This window comes from Pristiophorus japonicus, chromosome 15 (genome assembly GCF_044704955.1).
Source record: "Pristiophorus japonicus isolate sPriJap1 chromosome 15, sPriJap1.hap1, whole genome shotgun sequence".
In the NCBI taxonomy this organism is placed as follows: domain Eukaryota; kingdom Metazoa; phylum Chordata; class Chondrichthyes; family Pristiophoridae; genus Pristiophorus; species Pristiophorus japonicus.
Window position 1 is genome coordinate 5,700,913 of NC_091991.1, and position 18,944 is coordinate 5,719,856.

Here is an 18,944-nt window from a genome sequence, read left to right on the forward strand (position 1 = left end):
AAGACTGGATCAACTGGGCTTGTATTCACTGGAGTTCAGAAGAATGAGAGGGGATCTCATAGAAACATTTAAAATTCTGATGGTTTAGACAGGTTAGATGCAGGAAGAATGTTCCCAATGTTGGGGGAAGTCCAGAACCAGGGGTCAGAGTCTAAGGATAAGGGGTATGCCATTTAGGACTGAGATGAGGAGAAACTTCTTCACCCAGTGGTGAACCTGTGGAATTCTCTACCACAGAAAGTTGTTGAGGCCAATTCACTAAATATATTCAAAAAGGAGTTAGATGAAGTTCTTACTACTAGGGGGATCAAGGGGTATGGCGAGAAAGCAGGAATGGGGTACTGAAGTTGCATGTTCAGCCATGAACTCATTGAATGGCGGTACAGGCTCAAAGGGCCAAATGGCCTACTCCTGCACCTATTTTCTATGTTTCAATGGATATCGGACAAGCAGTGCGAGGGGTTGAGCGATGTGGTGCTGAGATAGAGCTGGTATCAGCAGACATGTGGAACCAGAAGTCCAAAATGGAATTCAGCACCCAGAAAGAAGCCATTCAGGCTTAGATGGCACGATGATGATCCTTATAAATGCAAATTCAAAGTGGTAAGTGGGTCCTTTTCTTCCTGAAAAGAGGCACCAGTCTATTTAATTCATCAAGCTTTAAGAAAACTGGACCTTGCCTTCATTTTATCAAGACTTGCACTCCAGAATCATTGGGTTAATGAACAAATCAAATGAGCTAGCTCAGGACTTGTAAACTGCTGTTATAGATTTGTGCTTTTGAGTGAGCTTAAATTTTTAGAGGAAATGAAGAAATTTCCAGTTAAATTATAACTCAAATGTTTGTCTCAACTTGGGGACAATGGCTTGTTTGACGAATGTATGGAGAGGAAATATGAGAATTTGATTCATAAACCCACTTCAACTGACGACCATACACACCAATACATTTTGGTTCCGCGGCTGTCTTCAACAAGTGGGATGACGGCATTTAAATAGGATTGTTGCTCAATTAATTGAGGGCAAGAATATCCATAAAAAGCAGATAATAGCAATTTTGTGCTGCATTAGTCCAAGTGGATTACATACTACATGTCAAAATGCACACAGTAAAACGTTAAAAATTCAGGGAGCTGAAAGAGTATCCACTGGAAGTCAGGCCTGCAATCAAAGATGCAAGAGCAGCCCCCCAGGTCACAGCCCAATCAGCAGGATGTGCTAGCATGCAACAGCAAGGTATACAACACACACCAGTTGAAAGAAAGTTCAATAAGAAAATGTGAAAATACTAGTTTTTATTCACCCCAAGTGGTACAGTATGACCTTAGGTGGCGGTTAAGCTTCCATGTTGTTCACAATCTCACATTAAAACAAAAACAAAAAAACCAGCATAATTAAGCAAACAATGTATGAACAGTACACATGGTTGGACATTTTGAAAACCTTCCAGTAACTATTCTGCATCTCCGTATATGGAGCCAGCCACAAAGTCTCAATGTGTGTCTCCCGATAAAGGTAACTCGCTGTAACTGGATGTTTACAGGAGCACAAGTAATGAAGGCACAGCTAGTGTAAGCACAGACATGTTGCACAATTTTATTTCTATCATTTTGTATAAAGTCCACATTACACTCATCCAACTACAAAATTAATCTCTCCACAGTTGAGATATATTCAGACAACGGGGCTGAAGAAAAGGATAATTACTTTGGTTGATTGTTCTCCAGCGGAATATTTCTAAACAAATATTGGTCTCTGAATTTTGCCGTTCCTAAAAGCCTTCCATTGGTGCTGCCTCTAACACAAGAAATTATTTTGAAGAACCCAAATTCTGTAGCAGTGGGATGACAAATTCCATGACTTTTAAAAACTCCATTCCATTAATAACCAATTAAAAAAAAAAACACAATGCAAGAGTAGCAACCATGTTCTGATCTGGCTGATTCAAGGGTTCATGATTAACCAAAAAAAATGTTAATTGAAATTTGTCCTACCAAGAAAATACAAAACATTATAAGGCTGTTAAGTAACTATTAGTTGTTTATAATAAGCCAGTACAGTGCAGTTGTTCCTCAAGGCCACAAGCAGACTTCACTGTTGCTTGCACTCAGATGGTGGGTTTGGGTCCTTCTGTTGAGAAAAGCACATGAGAATGGTCACAAGCACACAAACAGCCTGAAAAAGCAATGCTGCAAATACAGCAACCTCTCTTTACATTGCCTGATACTTCATACCAAACTGCTTCAAGTGCCCACGTTGAATTGCAATTTGTATAAAGTCACTCCAAAAATTTACAGTACACAATCCAAAGAGGCCTAATCTAACATTGTGTTGGAATGCACCTCATCATGGTTTGGGGAAATTGAATCCTTAAAGGCAGGAGAATGTTACTTATCCTTGGTATTGTTGATTCACTGAATGCCGTTATCTGCACACACACGTAAACAGTTTTTCCAAATAGAGGACCACTTGGGGATTGGCGGGGGGAGGGGTGAAAGGAGAACAGACGACTTCAGTTTCACACCACAAAGAAGCTCTTCAAGTATACGCAGCCTTAACCCAGGACATTGCAAATCATTTTGAAAGGTGGAAGGAGACAGCTCGTGGAGGTTCAGGTCAGAGAGAACAGAGGGATAAGTAGGGAAAGCACTTTGTATGCAGAGACTGAACTACATTCAAAAGAATGTCATACCAGAAGTAGGTCTCCAATAATTTTCTTTTGTTCCAAGTTTCACACACCTCCAAGAAAGCAGAACAGAATGCTCGAGCACAGAAGGGTGGAAGGACTAATTTTAATTAGTCAGATCAAAGCAATAATGCTTTCTGAAATATGTAGATCTAAACAGTGTATTAGCAACAAAACTAAATGTTTGAATCAACCCAAGGTGCAGTGCCAAAACAAGACAGTATATATGCAGCAAGGCTTTGGGGGAAGTGCAGCTCACATTCCCCAGCCAAGAGCACACCAACCTCAGACTTAGCTGGAAGTCTGCACAGCCATGAAGTTGATGCCACTATTCACACTGGCTCAGCTCCAGTAGTTATACTGAAGGTAGCAGAGAGAAGAGTTTGGGATGAAGTGTGGGTCTGCAATCTCCAAATCTGGTCAACAGCTGCATCCAGGCTGGCACTACCTAAAGCACCCATGTTACCACCCAGAGTTTTAAATATAGTTGGGAGCATAGCAGATTCAAATTTCTACAGCAAAATTTGAAGATGATACATATTCCAACTATAGACTGTGTTCCATGCTAATGTGCAGTCTTCCCCCTTACTCCTTAGCAGTTTCATTATCTCCAATACAGCAGTCTCATTAAAAGCAGCATGGGTAACTCCACCTCCATTAGTAGGAATGGAACAGGAGAGATGGCTTGGGTAAACAAAGAAAAAAGTAAAACATCACACTGCCAGATGTCAGCTCCCATTACACTATTGAAATCTGAACCTCAGCACAGTAGGTTAGTGCCTCAAAAATCTGCTGTTTGAAACTGGTCCAAACTATGTTCTGAGCTCATCGAAAACTCTGTTGCCCGTGTGCACTAAGTCCCATTCACCCATCACCCCTGTGCTCACTGACCCGTGTCCTAACCCGCACCGAGTCCCATTCACCCATCACCCCTGTGCTCACTGACCCGTGTCCTAACCCGCACCGAGTCCCACTCACCCATCACCCCCTATGCTCACTGACCCGTGTCCTAACTCGCACCGAGTCCCGCTCACCCATCACCCCTGTGCTCACTGCCCTGTGTCCTAACTCGCACCGAGTCCCGCTCACCCATCACCCCTGTGCTCACTGACCTACATTGGCTCCTGGTCCAGCAATGTCCCCATTTTAAAGTTTTCATCCTTGTTTTCAAATGCCTCCATGGCCCTGCTACCCCCAGCTTCCCTAACGCTAACCTCTCCAGCCCTCCAACCAATGACCTCTGCACTCCAATTCTGCCCTCTTGCACAGCCCCTGATTTTCATCATTCCACTATTGGAGGTTGTGCCTCCAGCTGCCTAGTACCCAAGCTCAGGAATTCCTTCCCTCGACCTCTCCACCTCTATCTTCAACCAAGTTTTTGGTCATCTGCCCCAATATCTCCTTATGCAGTTCGGTGTCAAATTTTGTTTGATAATGCTCCTGTGAAGTGTCTTGGGACCGTTATGATGGTAAAAGGCACTATATAAATGCAATTGGTTTAACTCTAAAGTAGGTTTTCTTCCCACCAGTACTATCGACACTATTACTTAAAATATTGGTCCCATCCATTGGCTACAAGTTATCATGCCCTTGTTGACAGGACAGGAACATGGACATGTAACAATTCAATTATGAAGCCACTGTAACCATGGGATTCAAATATTTTAACCACCCTTGCAATTCATCTCCAAAGTTTGAAAGCCAAAATTAAAATGGCCACCGTGCATTTCAGGAGTTTCAAGTTTGTCTATTTCTTGGGGCGGAGAAGAGGGAAAGGTATTCAGATCTCACTGTACAGCTGGAAGATTCATCATCCAAACCACTTTCCGGGAGAGAGCCCTTCAAACTATCTGGGGTTGGGAATGGCAAAGAATTGTTAATACAACAAAGAATCAAATGCACTGGATTCTCTTAAATCTGCCACCACAGTTCCTTCCTGAGCTGCCAAGATACTTGGTCAAACCTGTACAGCTTTTGCAATACACTCAGGAAGATCCTATATTTGGAAATGTGGTTATGCTCCATGCTCACCCAGGAGTTTTATCATCCTCAACATTGTAGGAAGTTGTTGCACTAATGCGGATCAAGACGTTAAAGGCCCATGTCTGATCTTCCTTCTCCTCCACCGCTCACCTTTCTCAATGTAAAGCTACTCTGCCACAAGCTAGCTGCCTAACAGCACTATTCTACTCAATCCAAGATTGTTTTGTTTTATTTACTACACAACGTTACTGTTTAGACTTAATCTGATGGGAGCTGTGTTTTTTGTCATGGAACAGAAGTTCTGCTTTGGTCTTATTTGCATCAGTCATCATTGGGGCAGGGTAAAAGCAAGATACTCTATTCAGTGGCCACTAGTCCAGCAGGAGAATAACCAAAGGACATTGAGGGATAACCTTCAAAACTGCCACCAGACTCAGGAACTGTTCTCTAAATACAAGTATACGCAGTCTCCAAAAGAGACAAACCTCAAGTGTTAGTATCAATATACACAAACACCAATTCAGTTTTGTTTGGGTAGAGAATTAGTGTTCGAACTTTTAGCTCCTGGTCTAGAATGACAGTTACTTTATTACTTTGGGATCATTATGTCAGTGTGGAAACAGAATAGCAGCAAGCATCTGGAGACAAGCCAGTGCTTTCCATTTACTCTCTCTCGATTGTTATTTTTCAGCATGGTCTGGAGGGCTGCAGTGTTTACAGATGTGATTATACTTTTGTAGAAAGCTGAATAGCAATTGAAATGCCTTCCTACTCTTCAAACAATGGACAGTAACAACCTTCCGGATATAAGAGGGGTCAGAGGGTCTAGTAAGGAGGAGGAACTGAGGGAAATCCTTTAGTCAGGAAATTGTGTTGAGGAAATTAATGGGATTGAAGGCCGATAAATCCCCAGGGCCTGATGGACTGCATCCCAGAGTACTTAAGGAGGTGGCCTTGGAAATAGCGGATGCATTGAGTGTCATTTTCCAACATTCCATTGACTCTGGATCAGTTCCTATCGAGTGGAGGGTAGCCAATGTAACCCCACTTTTTAAAAAAAAAAAAGGAGGGAGAGAAAAAAAAAAGAGGGAATTATAGACCGGTAAGCCTGACATCAGTAGTGGGTAAGATGATGGAATCAATTAAGGATGTCATAGCAGTGCATTTGGAAAGAGGTGACATGATAGGTCCAAGTCAACATGGATTTGTGAAAGGGAAATCATGCTTGACAAATCTTCTAGAATTTTTTGAGGATGTTTCCAGTAGAGTGGACAAGGGAGAACCAGTTGATGTGGTATATTTGGACTTTCAGAAGGCTTTCGACAAGGTCCCACACAAAAGATTAATGTGCAAAGTTAAAGCACATGGGATTGGGGGGTAGTGTGCTGACATGGATTGAGAACTGGTTGTCAGACAGGAAGCAAAGAGTAAGAGTAAATGGGGACTTTTCAGAATGGCAGGCGGTGACTAGTGGGGTACCGCAAGGTTCTGTGCTGGGGCCCCAGCTGTTTACACTGTACATTAATGATTTCGACGAGGGGATTAAATGTAGTATCTCCAAATTTGCGGATGACACCAAGTTGGGTGGCAGTGTGAGCTGCGAGGAGGATGCTATGAGGCTGCAGAGCAACTTGGATAGGTTAGGTGAGTGGGCAAATGCATGGCAGATGAATTATAATGTGGATAAATGTGAGGTTATCCACTTTGGTGGTAAAAACAGAGAGACTATTATCTGAATGGTGACAGATTAGGAAAAGGGGAGGTGCAACAAGACTTGGGTGTCATGGTACATCAGTCATTGAAGGTTGGCATGCAGGTACAGCAGGCAGTTAAGAAAGCAAATGGCATGTTGGCCTTCATAGCGAGGGGATGTGAGTACAGGGGCAGGGAGGTGTTGCTACAATTGTACAGGGCCTTGGTGAGGCCACACCTGGAGTATTGTGTAGTTCTGGTCTCCTAACCTGAGGAAGGACATTCTTGCTATTGAGGGAGTGCAGCGAAGGTTCACCAGACTGATTCCCGGGATGGCGGGACTGACCTATCAAGAAAGACTGGATCAACTGGGCTTGTATTCACTGGAGTTCAGAAGAATGAGAGGGGACCTCATAGAAACATTTAAAATTCTGATGGGTTTAGACAGGTTAGATGCAGGAAGAATGTTCCCAATGTTGGGGAAGTCCAGAACCAGGGGTCACAGTCTAAGGATAAGGGGTAAGCCATTTAGGACCGAGATGAGGAGGAACTTCTTCACCCAGAGAGTGGTGAACCTGTGGAATTCTCTACCACAGAAAGTTGTTGAGGCCAATTCACTAAATATATTCAAAAAGAGTTAGATGTAGTCCTTACTACTAAGGGGATCAAGGGGTATGGTGAGAAAGCAGGAATGGTGTACTGAAGTTGCATGTTCAGCCATGAACTCATTGAATGGCAGTGCAGGCTAGAAGGGCCGAATGGCCTACTCCTGCACCTATTTTCTATGTTTCTATGTTTCGACTCAAATGGTCACAGAAGTTTCCTTTAAAACTCCAGGGAGTAGTCTTTACTTGACTTTAGCTATACACTGTGCAGGCACTGGAACATCAAGTGAATAATGATGAGCGAGATGCTCATGCATGTGCTGGAGAATGTATAACTACAATAAAGCACTGGAGATAGTGCTTTAAATAGAGCCAGTTGGTGGAAAATAAAACTAGCAACTCCTGAAACCCAATCACTTTGCACCTCCAGTTAAATACTCAAATCTTCCAATTCCCAGACCAACACATTCAAAATCACTTGCAGAAATAATTTGCACAGCACGCACAACAAATGTTCAGGTGGATTTAAAACGTGGTTTACCAACCATTATGTCCACTGCAGTAATAAATCCAGATTAGCTTTGAAAAATAGCCAAACAAAAGCAAGAACCAGTCAAAACCTGGACAATTACTGCAGCAAGTCAGATTAAGAGGCCACTCACTAATTAGTACTTGACAAAAGCAAAAGCACATAGAAGTTAGTTGGAGGAAAGTATTATATAATGAAGATCAGCAAGCCTTACCTACCAGTGGTAGGGTTATTTCTAGACATCAGTTAAACCTAGTAAGGAAAAATTCAGAGAGCAGCTGACATGAGAGTACAAGATTTGAAGCCAGTTAAGATTTTGAAATTCCAAACGGAATTGAAATCATAATGTAAACATCTATAATCTCAACTATTAAAGATAATCTCAATACCAAGGCAATTTGTCTTATACTGTAAATAAATTTACTTGAAGTAGACATTAGTATAAATAAATTAAATTTGGACAATTTTGGAACACACCATTCAAAATAAACTGCACCCTCTATTATAAAAGTTAATTTTACTGCCAAGTTAGGCAATGTTGATCAGGTTAAATAAATACACCACCATCAGACGATACCCCATTCACCACCTCTCTAATTGCTATTAAAGAAAAAAAAACAAGAATTTACATTTACATAGCTTTCGGTACCTCAGGACACCCTAAAGACCTTGGTAGTTAATGAAGTACTTTTGAAGTGTAGTCACTGTTACAATGTGGGCAAAATCAGCAGCCAAACAGAAATGGAGAAGCCAGAAATAATATGGCACCAATATCAGGAAAAACTCTGGGAAGGGTTGAATGCCCCCTAAAAACATTAACTCAGGAGTGTGTACCTTATGCTCAACACCCTCCAAAAGTGTTATTTGGCCAATTGCTGGGACCTACAAGTAATGTTTAATTCCTCACTGTAAAACTGGTCAGAGGTTGGTGAAACATTGGCTTTGAGAACACAAAAGGGACAAAAACCACATTATTTTTAGAATACATCCAGGTGCAGTGTTCCAATATTTTTGTAAAACTTTTGCATTTGAAAAATTAATAAAGTTCTTGTGGCTCAGTTAAGTTTCTCCAATGAGCAACAGAGCCAAACAAACCCAAGGAGTCCTAATTTTAATAGTTGGTCTGAAGAATTGTACAGCAGATTCAGACACATGCTGCAGTCGTTATACTGGTGATTTATCTTCACCACTCTACAAAGCTTTCAAAGGCTCAATATCTGGACAGCTACTTTCCAGAAAGCCCTGAACCATTTGGCCCACTGATCCCAGAACCCACTTGTTCCCACCTGGTTGAAATGCCATCCATTACCTCTTGTATTAGCCTCATTTACCCCAAACCCGTCCCATCTAGCTATAAATCTAACCCTTTTCCAAAAAACACCTGGTTGATCACCAACTGACTGCAACAATTCCACTGAGAAACTAATTACCTTTACCAAAGGATGGTGACATCCTGTAAAACCTCTACTTAACCATTCACCAGAGTCAACCCCCCGACCCCCCCCAAGTTTATACTACTGCTTTTATCTCATTTCTCTAGACTCCAGTTTCAATTTCACACTCTAGCATCACCAGTGTTATCCAGCACCTGGAAGTGGTCCCAGCATAACTTACAGATTCCACTCCCCCATCATTTAGAACATTTAATTCTCTAGTTTACCAAAATCTAAAAGTCTCTAATCAGGAACTGTATTTCACAAATAAAACAGCTGGATTTAATGAAGTCCCCCAATTAATATTTATAGCTCTGTCCTCCATTTTAAGCCATTTGTTGACAATGTCCAACAATCTCCAGCTTAGTAGGAATGAAGTGGAAGCTATCAAGAATGCAAATCAAGTTATGTACCAACATTGTAGACACGCTGTGTATTGGCTATTTGGGGCCTGGAGTTTCATGTTAATGTTAACTACGGAGTGTTTAGTAGAACAAAAAGCTTTGGCTTCACTTTAGACAGACGGTGTCTAGCTGAGCAAGGTGTTAGGAATAGTTGCTGGAGCGGCAGGCCACAGATGTACAATGGTTGAAAAACACAGATTGATTCAATTTTCACATGACACAAAACACCATAACTGCCTGTGCACTTTAGAATTCCTGATCAGCTCACACAGCAAGACATTTCTTTTGCTTTAAATGATGTGCTGACTCACACTAATCTCTTAGAAGTGCAAGAATGGAATAGAGATTACATTTTTCCTGTCCATTGATGATTTCATTCTACATTAATCAACTTTTAGATCTGTGTACATGACCTCCACTCTGCTCATTCACTTCATCTTTTATCTTGATGCAGCAATCAAAATTGGGTTTATTTCAATTCCTCGCCTCACACAAATTTAAACAACTCAGCTGTTCAACAAAGGGTTAACAAACATCGCCACAGATGCTGACTGACGAGTGTTCTCAGCATTTTCTGTTTGATTTAAAACTGCAGTTTTTTGGCCATCAGCTCATGTTTGATGGCTGCATCAGTTGTCCTTTAAACATTCTAAGCCTCACCATCTCTTGACCTCGAAAGGAACTTTATCTTTTACTAAAACCACATCTAAATAGTTTCCTCTTTCATGTTCAACACTTTCTTCCCCTCTAACCCAAACCTGTCCAAGCTCTCAAATACTTGAACCCGACAAGACAGAAGATTAACCTCGTCTTTAGCCTCCAACCTCTCTGCTTTCCTTTCATCTGTGCTCCTGAGCTTTCCGGTAATCCTCAAGACTGGAAGTAGGTTTGTCCTACACATCCTTCCATCTTCTGAGAACCAGAACGATAGAGCACACAATGAGGCTATTCTGCCCATCGTACCTGTGCTAGCTCAGAGAGCTGTCCAACTAGTAGCACTCCCCTGCTTTTTCCCCATAGCCCAAACATGTTCCCTTCCAAGTATTTATCAAATTCCCATTGGAAAATTATTGAATCTTCCACCACCCTTTCAGGAAGTTCATTCCAGATCTCAGAAGAGCAAGTAATCTCGGCCAGAAGGTATTGGGTTGGACCCGTGCAGTGGTATTGTTCTTATCGAGGGCATCAGTTTAAATGCAGTATTCGGCCTCAGCACCCTTGATAGAGGGGCAGTGTATGACAGTATAGACTGTTAACATACACTGATCATGTCAAAAACAGCCACTGGGATTGGTACTGGAGGGGCTGCTAACACTTGCCCCTCTTTCTGGCACGGGCATGATGGGCCGAATGGCTTCCTTCTGTGCTGGATCATTCTAGGTTAACTGCTTAAGAAAAACATTTTACTCCATTGCATTAATTTAACACACTAAGACGGAACTATGCAGTTTAGTAGCTGGATGAAAACAATTGCTTTTACATATTTTGGCCATCTTGAAGCACTGCAGCACCAAAGTCCCTTCCAACAAATAAGGAATTATCTACTGCAAGTACATTTTTCCTCATTGTGTGCATCCTAACCTCTAGACAAGTCGCACCCAGTCCGTACCTCAACTACCTTTACAATCAGTGTTGCTTACATACAAAATGGGGAAGGGGCCCAAAAAAAGGGATGGATCACCCCAAGGAGTGCAAGTTTCTTAATGCTTCTGCGCAATTACTTGAGGACTAAACACATTTTAAAAACTTTACATTCTAATCTTGCCATTTGTAGAAAAAGTCCAATATTAGATGACGGAACTGTAAACGAGTCATCTGTATTGAAAATAAGTTTAACAGTGCACTTTGTTTTACACTAACCTTTCCCCAGAGTTTTATAGTCTTGGTTCAATATATTCTGTCTTTCCCTCATCTTTCATGCACAATTGCTTGCACCATAAAGCCAGGTTTGAGCATTGCAAAGCTACACAGCACACGGCATCCTTTGAGCTCCTTACCAGGTAAAACCAGTTAGAATTTAAGCTGTAGTAGTTTGCAAAAAAAGTGTTCTGGAGTTAATACGGCTCACAATAGGCTTAAAATGCCAACACCCTTCACACCATTTTAACTGGATGAAGATGACTTGAGAAAATGGCCTTGTGTCGTAATTGACAATCCCAAATGAGATTATAGGAATGGATAAATCAGTTTGCGGTAATGTTGCCCTTCACAACATTATATATGTTGAAACTGGGCTTTATAATGGCACGAGCACTTTTCCTAAAATAGCAGTTTTTTCTGGAAAGTAATTAACTCAAATTCCCACCTTGGGGTCATAATCTGGATCATTTTCTTCATCTGCTTCTTCCTCCCCTTCCTATATTTGAAATTAAAAAAAAACAATGAAGGTCAGAGCGACCATCCAAGAGGATTAGCAGAAAAACAACTTGAGCAGTGTACATGAACATACTGCAACCAGGACCAACAGAAATTTACAACATTCTTTTTCAAGCATTTGTCCCATCATAAATGGGAAAAAAAATTACCTCATCATCTGCCTCTTCACCCTCTTCATCATACTGTATTGGGAGAAAAAGAACTGATCAGGCCAAGTTTTGCATTCCTCTAAAGTCAATCCGAGAATTGCCTGCCAATGCCAGCATTATACATACCCCTTCAAGCTAGATTTGTATAATTCAAGGTTTGATTTCTTAAGCCTTATTCCAATCCTCACCATCCAGCACTGACTCCTTTGCACTAGGTTTAATTGTACAAGTTGAACAGAGTTTTACAAGTTCAATAGCAAGCCTTTTAAAAGCTGGGCATAAACAAGATATAATGGCCCCTTTCAGTAAGGCTATTGCATATCCAATTATCCTTTTGATCAAGCACGTGAACAGCAGCACTGCAGCAAAAGTTTAAGATTTCCATTAGTGAAGTAGCCTCAGACTATGCCTACTTCCTCGTAGAAAAAAGGGAGTCAGTCTGAGGTGATCACATGAAACTGTCTTCTAGAATTGACAATGTCTGAACAGAGTCAGCATTCTTCAAGCAGGACTACTCAGCCTACTTTAAAATCTTTTAAACATTAGTTTTACCTCCTGTTAACTTGTCAAATATTTAACTGCAGACAACTTGGGATTCAATAATTCTTCAATCGGAATAACCAGTTAAATGAAAAGTTGTAAACAGGCTTGCCAACGTCAACATACATATCCCTTCTGTAGAAAGCAACATGAAGTGGCCAGTTCCCACCAAGCTTAAAAGAAATTGCTTGTCTAACTAGAGGGGGCACAGTATTTTTGTAACTGAATACAATGATCAAGAACGTGAAACATCAGTACAATGATTAGCTCAGTTCAGTCATTAGGCATTGACGGACAATGCAAGCGAGATGTAGGTAATAAGATCGCATGGTACGCAGTGGAATTTTTGGGGGTCACATTTCCCCCTCTGATGGATTAATTTTATTAGCATCCAGTTCTTTTCTATTCTTCCAAATAATATTTCAGGCTAATTAACCATAGAAGGGGATGGAAAGAGGAAGGTTGGGGGTGGGGGCATTACAAGTGAGCTTGAACTTCTCAACTATCCAATGTACATTTGACCAAGGATCACTGGACAAGCTGGAACCATGGGTTATTCAGTACATCCAAGACTGCATTCCTGCCATGGCCAACTGAGCCATGAAAAGAGCTAGCAGAACTTGGCTCATGATGGGAACAGTGCTAATATAATATTTAAATCATCCTTCAGATGGGGGCATTGCTGACATCACCAGCATTTATTGCCCATTCCCAGTTGCTCAGGTAGTGAATTTTGTAGAGGTTTGATATAATTGAGCGGCCTGTTTGACACTCTCTAATGGGCAGATAAGAGTCATCCACATTGATTGGAATTACCATATTATTCATATTCAACTGAAGCAGCAATTTATAAATTACCGAGCAACTAAAACAAAGCCAAAGCTTTCACTAGGCTGCCTCTTAAGTCCCTGCTTGTTGAATGGTGGTAGAGATTCTAGTAAATATATGCGTGATGTACTTTCATATTGTGTGCGAGATGCTTTCGACTAAAATTACTGCATGTGGGATAAAATGGTCACCGTAGGCCCCACCTGTGTCAGCAATTCCTATTGGGTGCAGTTAGTTGATTTGGCACAATCCCATTTGAACACAGCTTTTAATACCCAGTACTTGTTTTTCTGTGGAATGTGATTATTTCCAAATATAATCTACATCAACACTTCAAATTTTTCCATCAATAGGCAAACTTGCCTGGGCTCCCAATGGTTGGGACCAATGTTCCCTCTAAATTACTTTTTGGATGTACGGCCCATTCAAACTTCTGCGCAGTTTTCCATTGAGAAACTGGCAAGCAGCCTGCACAGGAGCTTCAGACAGTTGTGCAGCTGAATTGGAAACATTGGCTGGGACTGTACCAAAAAACAGCACGTAGCACCACTTCATTGCTTCTTTTCTATTTCAATTCACCAAAGGGCTTACATCATCGTCGTCGTCTTCAATAGCTTCTCCTGTGAAGTATAACACTGCCCGCGGGACTATGCGTTCATGCAAAAAGTGACCAATTTCAAAGTCAGCAGCGAGTATTGCCTCGGAATCTTCATCCTGCAACGAGAAATGTGAAGCCTGAAAAGTTCTAGCAGTGCTTTAATCTAAAGGCAATTCAAATACAGGGCCTCAACAAGTCGTTTGTGGAGCTAGCTAATGTTAACCTTGATAGAGGTTAAACTGAGCAGAGAGCTTGGAGAACACAAACGGAGTGGATCGCAAGCAGAGTGGAAGAATTTACTAAGCGCAGGAATCGGAGATTGGGAAAGTTATGGGAACGGACAGACAATCTGAACTTATTCTCAATATAAGGCTAACCATCAGTTAATCGCAACAGGACAGCGGCGAGAGTGCTCATATGACCAGTCATACCGAATATTTAAATTTTTCTGGCCAGTTTCTGCCTTCCCTTTGGCTTGAAGACATCAAAACCCACTTGAAGGCATCAAAAGCCTGCTGGAACAGTTCATTCACAAACATCTTAATAGCACTTGGCCCAAATGTCCATTTGTGTGCAGAGCTAGGCAATGAGTTGGGAAGCTATTTGACCAGTGTGGAGTACAGTTCAAGCCCATGCCTGTGGTTTCCCAACAGCCACTTAAACCCTTTCAATCAGGGGTCAATGAGCAGCCATTAGGAGCTTGAAACCTTGCCTGGTTTGGCCCTCCCTAGTTCAAGGGCAGAGACCAAATACAGCATCTAAACTGCTGCTTTGGCTGCAAGGTGCAAACTCAGCATAGGCCAGGACCTGGGATACTGGCAAACTGAGCTATGCAGACCAAAGTTTTTGAAAGAAAAGGACATCACCTCTGGGTGATTTCTGAAAGATTACAGCAATGTCTTATTTGTATGCCAAGGGTTCAACAAATACAGAATAAAACTTCCCACTGCTGCTTAACTAAGTTTACACTCCTTTAGACATCAACAGCCAATATTGTTAATCAGTAACAGATTTGCCTCATGTAATTGATTGGCAATTTGCAATCATGAAATCTGCATTTAATGGAAGCAATTAGATACAGCACTGTTTATTTAAAAAAATTTAAAAAGTCACAATATGGTGAAGAATCTAAAGATTATAAACATGCTAACTCAGTCAACTTACCAGCTCTCCATTCTCCGGAACTGCAAGAGGAAAAGGAGAGAGTGTAAATTAGACAATTGACAAAGTAGTCCAAGTTGTTCAAATCATATCAACTCTCTTCACACTTACCTTCAGGAGGACAAAAAAAGTTGAAGAAAGAGTCGTTGGGTACAGTTTTTGTAACGGTCCGAACCGTACCACGGCCCTTGTGCTTCTGCTTCTTTTTAATGGTTTTCATTGTGATGTTCTTTCCCTTCTTCCAGTCAATCTGGCACCTGTATTGGAAGTTGCAGAATTTGTTTTATCACCATGGCTAGATGAGATTTGCAGCAACAACTTGTATTTATCTAGTGCCTTTAACATAGTAAAAATGTCCCAGGGTGCTCCACAGGAATGTTAAAACAAAATTTGACACTGAGCCACACAAGATATTAGAGCAGATGATCCAAAGTTTGGTCAAAGAGGTAGGTTTTTAAAAAGGAGCATCTTTAAAGGAGGAAAGAGAAGGAATTCCAGAGCTTAGGGCCTTGGCAACTAAAGGTACGGCCACTAATGGTGGAGCGATTAAAATCAAGGATGCTCAAGGAGGCAGAATTGGCAGATATCTCGGGGGTGGGGTGAGGTGAGTTGTTGGGCTGGAGATTAGAGACAGGGAGGGACAAGGCCATGGAGGGATTTGAAAATAAGGAGATTAAAGTCGAGGTGTTGTTTAACCAGGAGTCAATGTAGGTCAGCAGCGAGCACAGGGGTGATGGGTAAACGGGACTTGGTGCGCGTTAGGTCAAGTTTACATAGGGTAGAACTTGGGAAGTTGGCCGAGTGTATGATGGAATAGTCAAGTCAAAGACACGGATGAGGGTTTCATCAGATGATCTGAGGCAGGTTGCTCTGTGGCAAACATTTTGCATTTCTTGCTAAAAGTTCAAATATCTATTCGTAATTCACCTCATTGAGGCTCTATTTTACACCAGTGATGGGATGCAATTCAAATAACTACTGGACAAAATAACTCAACAGGTTGCTTCCATTAAAATAATTTATTCTACATTACCCTACAACATTGTAAATTATGGAGAGCTGAAAGGCATTTTTTAAAGTTCCTAAGCTCACTTTTTTTTTAAAGAAAACAAAATTCTTCCTTAGTGCTATGAACCATAGGTTATAATTTTCCACTAAGCACCCATACATCAACTGTACGAATATGTTTGAAGGGAATTATTGCTCTTGCAACAAGTAAATGAAGTTTTGTTTGATTTCAATTCAAATGGTTTCCAAATTCAGACAGCCTGTCTGCAGCACAACTAGATCCAAGTAAAAGATTTGCAGTCGGAAACCAGTAACTAAGATTTGAATGAGAAAACAGGCTGCCACCGATAATGAGGGAAGATTTAACCAGATGTTACATATAGCACAGTGGGAAAAGATGACCCACACATCCAGGGCATGAAGGGTTCACTTGTTACAAATAAATGTGTGGTACCTCGAGATTTACAGCCCACTTTTCATTCCATTGTGTTTGAGCAGCGTGCCCTGTAATTTTATTTTTCCGAGAGCGGATCCTTTAACTGGCTGTGCGGCCCATTCAAATCTTTGTGCATGCTCGGTTATTGGCATTGAAAAGCTGGCGAGCAGCCTGCGTGGGACCTCCGGACAGGTACGTTGTTAACGAGATTCATTCAAAAACGGCCTCATTAATTTTCACAAATTCCCAGTTGCGGATGTCTGAAGGGATATCCCCATCAACTTCCATATCCCCCACCATTATCCTGCCACAAAAATCAATCCTCAATGATGAATGGTATGCTGTTTTACATCATGCTGATGTCATTTGTGACTCCCACAAACATCTGTGCCTGATTTTCTGTAGAAAAGATTTGCAGGCGGGGGGTGGCAGCGAAGAAGCCAGATCATTTTCTCTCCAAGCAGCTTTAGTGGCTCAAGTGACATTTCTTCTAGCTCTCGTATGTACTGAGTTAGTTGTGCTGTCTGCTGGTGACGATGGGCAAAAGCAGCAGAGCTTTGGCAGAGCAATGCACAAGGTGGACATTGAAGTGCGAAAACCACTCAAGGCAGTGGAGGGTCGTACAGCGGGACATCTATGCTGCAAACTTTGTACAGAATGAATGAATGAATGCTTCAGGCAGATTGCACAAAAGGAACATTAGAACAGCCACGGGGCACAGAAGGTTCAGAGATGACCGGAACCTTGAACAGGGGGTGGGCGATACACTGGATGCAGCATTCACACGTGCTTGTTAGATCAGAATCCACCCATACCCATCAGACCAGCCAATTAAGCCTCACTGATGGGCTGCCTGGCAACATTTCAGGTGAACAAACTTTGGCAATGGTAGTTTAGTAACTGCTGTGAGCATATACACACCAACGCTTTTGCAACTGTGACTAAGGCCCATAAAAATGGCATCCATGAAATGTGTGAAAATAAAATCACCGGAAGAACTCAAGGTTTAATATAAATAAAAAGTTGTGAAAAACAAAATGATCCTTAGATATTGAGCAAGCAGCAACTTAGCAATTGTTACACCTCCACCAAAAAGGAGCGTTACAAGGAACCAGACAATATACTTTTTGCACATGCAGCAATGAATGAGCCCTCCTAAACTAATCAACAGAACTGTTGACCTTAGTTCCTCTCCCTCCTCCCTTTGTGAGGGACTGATTGGTTTCCACTTGGCAACTGTTTACAAAGCCAAGCCCCGTGTCCCATCACAGTGACGTAGGTTATTGGAAGCATTCCAGAACGTGCTGCTCAAGCAAGACAGCTTGGATTGCAGCCCAACACAGCAAGCGAGCAGTAGAGTGTCCGATGATTTTTCCCCTGCAGAATAACTGAATTCTTATCGGCACTCCATGGAGAAACTAAGGAATGATTGGTTTCTGATGACGCTCAAACCTGTTCAGGTACTGTAGTTTGCTGATTTTTTTGTGAAGTGGTTATAATGCATTGAGCAACACCTACAGTAAAGCATTCAGCTTGGAATGTGAACCCTGCTGGGTAGGTCACATGCACATTGAAGAACAGTATGCCAGCCTCTGATGGGCATCGACTAAACACACAGCTCTCTGCATTAAGATAGGAAGCATGTTTCTGGTTGTATTGCTTGCCTTCACTACCTATTTCTACCAGAGACTATTAGCTGGTTTAATGAGCTGTTCAAAGACCATAGCTGGGAGCAAGGTCCCCTCTTAAATTGTGCGCAGGCTCTTTAACTGGCTGGTGTGCCACGGCCACCACACGTTAAATAAAAATCCAAGCACAGGCATCTTCCACCCTTCAAGATTTAATTCGAGACCTGGAATTTTAGGTCGTTAATTGAAACATCTGTGAACTTTTTGACGTGGAAGCAAGTCATCCTTGATTCGAGGGGCTGCCTAGGATGATTAACTGGCTGGGCAGCCTATTTAAGTTACCGCAAATGCGCGGTTTTCTCCCCCATTAAAGCGCTGGTGAACGGCCTTTACGGGACCGCGACCGCTGCACGCAACGGGAACATTGGTTGGGAGTAGCGCGTGCAGGTTTGGGGTCTGTGCTACAGGGAGGATGCTGGGGCAACAGGAAGGTACGGTGCAGACCGAGGAATTACAAATATCAAACATTTGAAAAATTGGGACTGTGTTGGAACGGAGGAGATTACAAGGCTGTTTTACAGGCGGTATGTAGTGGGGTGGGACAGAGGAGAAAGGAAAGGTGCACAGATACAGGATCAAATGTATGAGATTTAGGTCAGGAGAAACTTTAAAAATTACCATCTTAAATTGCTTCTGTTAAACATTAAACTTAAAATGTTTCATACAAGTTGAAGCTTGCTTACCCTGTGCATCCCATAATTTCTGGCCCATCAAATGAGAATGGGTCCGACTCATCAGGCTCTGACCTCATCTTGTACGTCTTAGTCACTATTTCATTTGAAAAATACTCATTTGGCTCGAACTTAAACTCCAGAGTAAAACTCTAAA

At 41.8% G+C, this 18,944-nt stretch overlaps 1 protein-coding gene across 3 annotated transcripts in view; it reads right to left on the bottom strand.

Annotated features, from left to right (window-relative positions):
- Positions 1–1,280: 1,280 nt before the first annotated feature.
- Positions 1,281–18,944, bottom strand: part of nap1l1 (nucleosome assembly protein 1-like 1) — a 49,905-nt gene continuing 32,241 nt past the window's right edge. The window contains exons 9-16 of one of the 3 annotated variants that reach the window (XM_070900095.1): positions 18,800–18,939; positions 15,096–15,241; positions 14,988–15,007; positions 13,817–13,939; positions 11,858–11,890; positions 11,638–11,688; positions 7,714–7,747; positions 1,281–2,130 (exon numbers count right to left, since the gene is read on the bottom strand). In XM_070900095.1, coding sequence (XP_070756196.1) covers positions 7,742–7,747; positions 11,638–11,688; positions 11,858–11,890; positions 13,817–13,939; positions 14,988–15,007; positions 15,096–15,241; positions 18,800–18,939 — 519 coding nt within the window. In that variant the 3' untranslated portion in view covers positions 1,281–2,130; positions 7,714–7,741. Of the gene's footprint in view, positions 2,131–7,709; positions 7,748–11,637; positions 11,689–11,857; positions 11,891–13,816; positions 13,940–14,987; positions 15,008–15,095; positions 15,242–18,799; positions 18,940–18,944 lie in introns of all 3 variants that reach the window. The other 2 variants (XM_070900096.1, XM_070900097.1) reach the window with 2 other exon arrangements.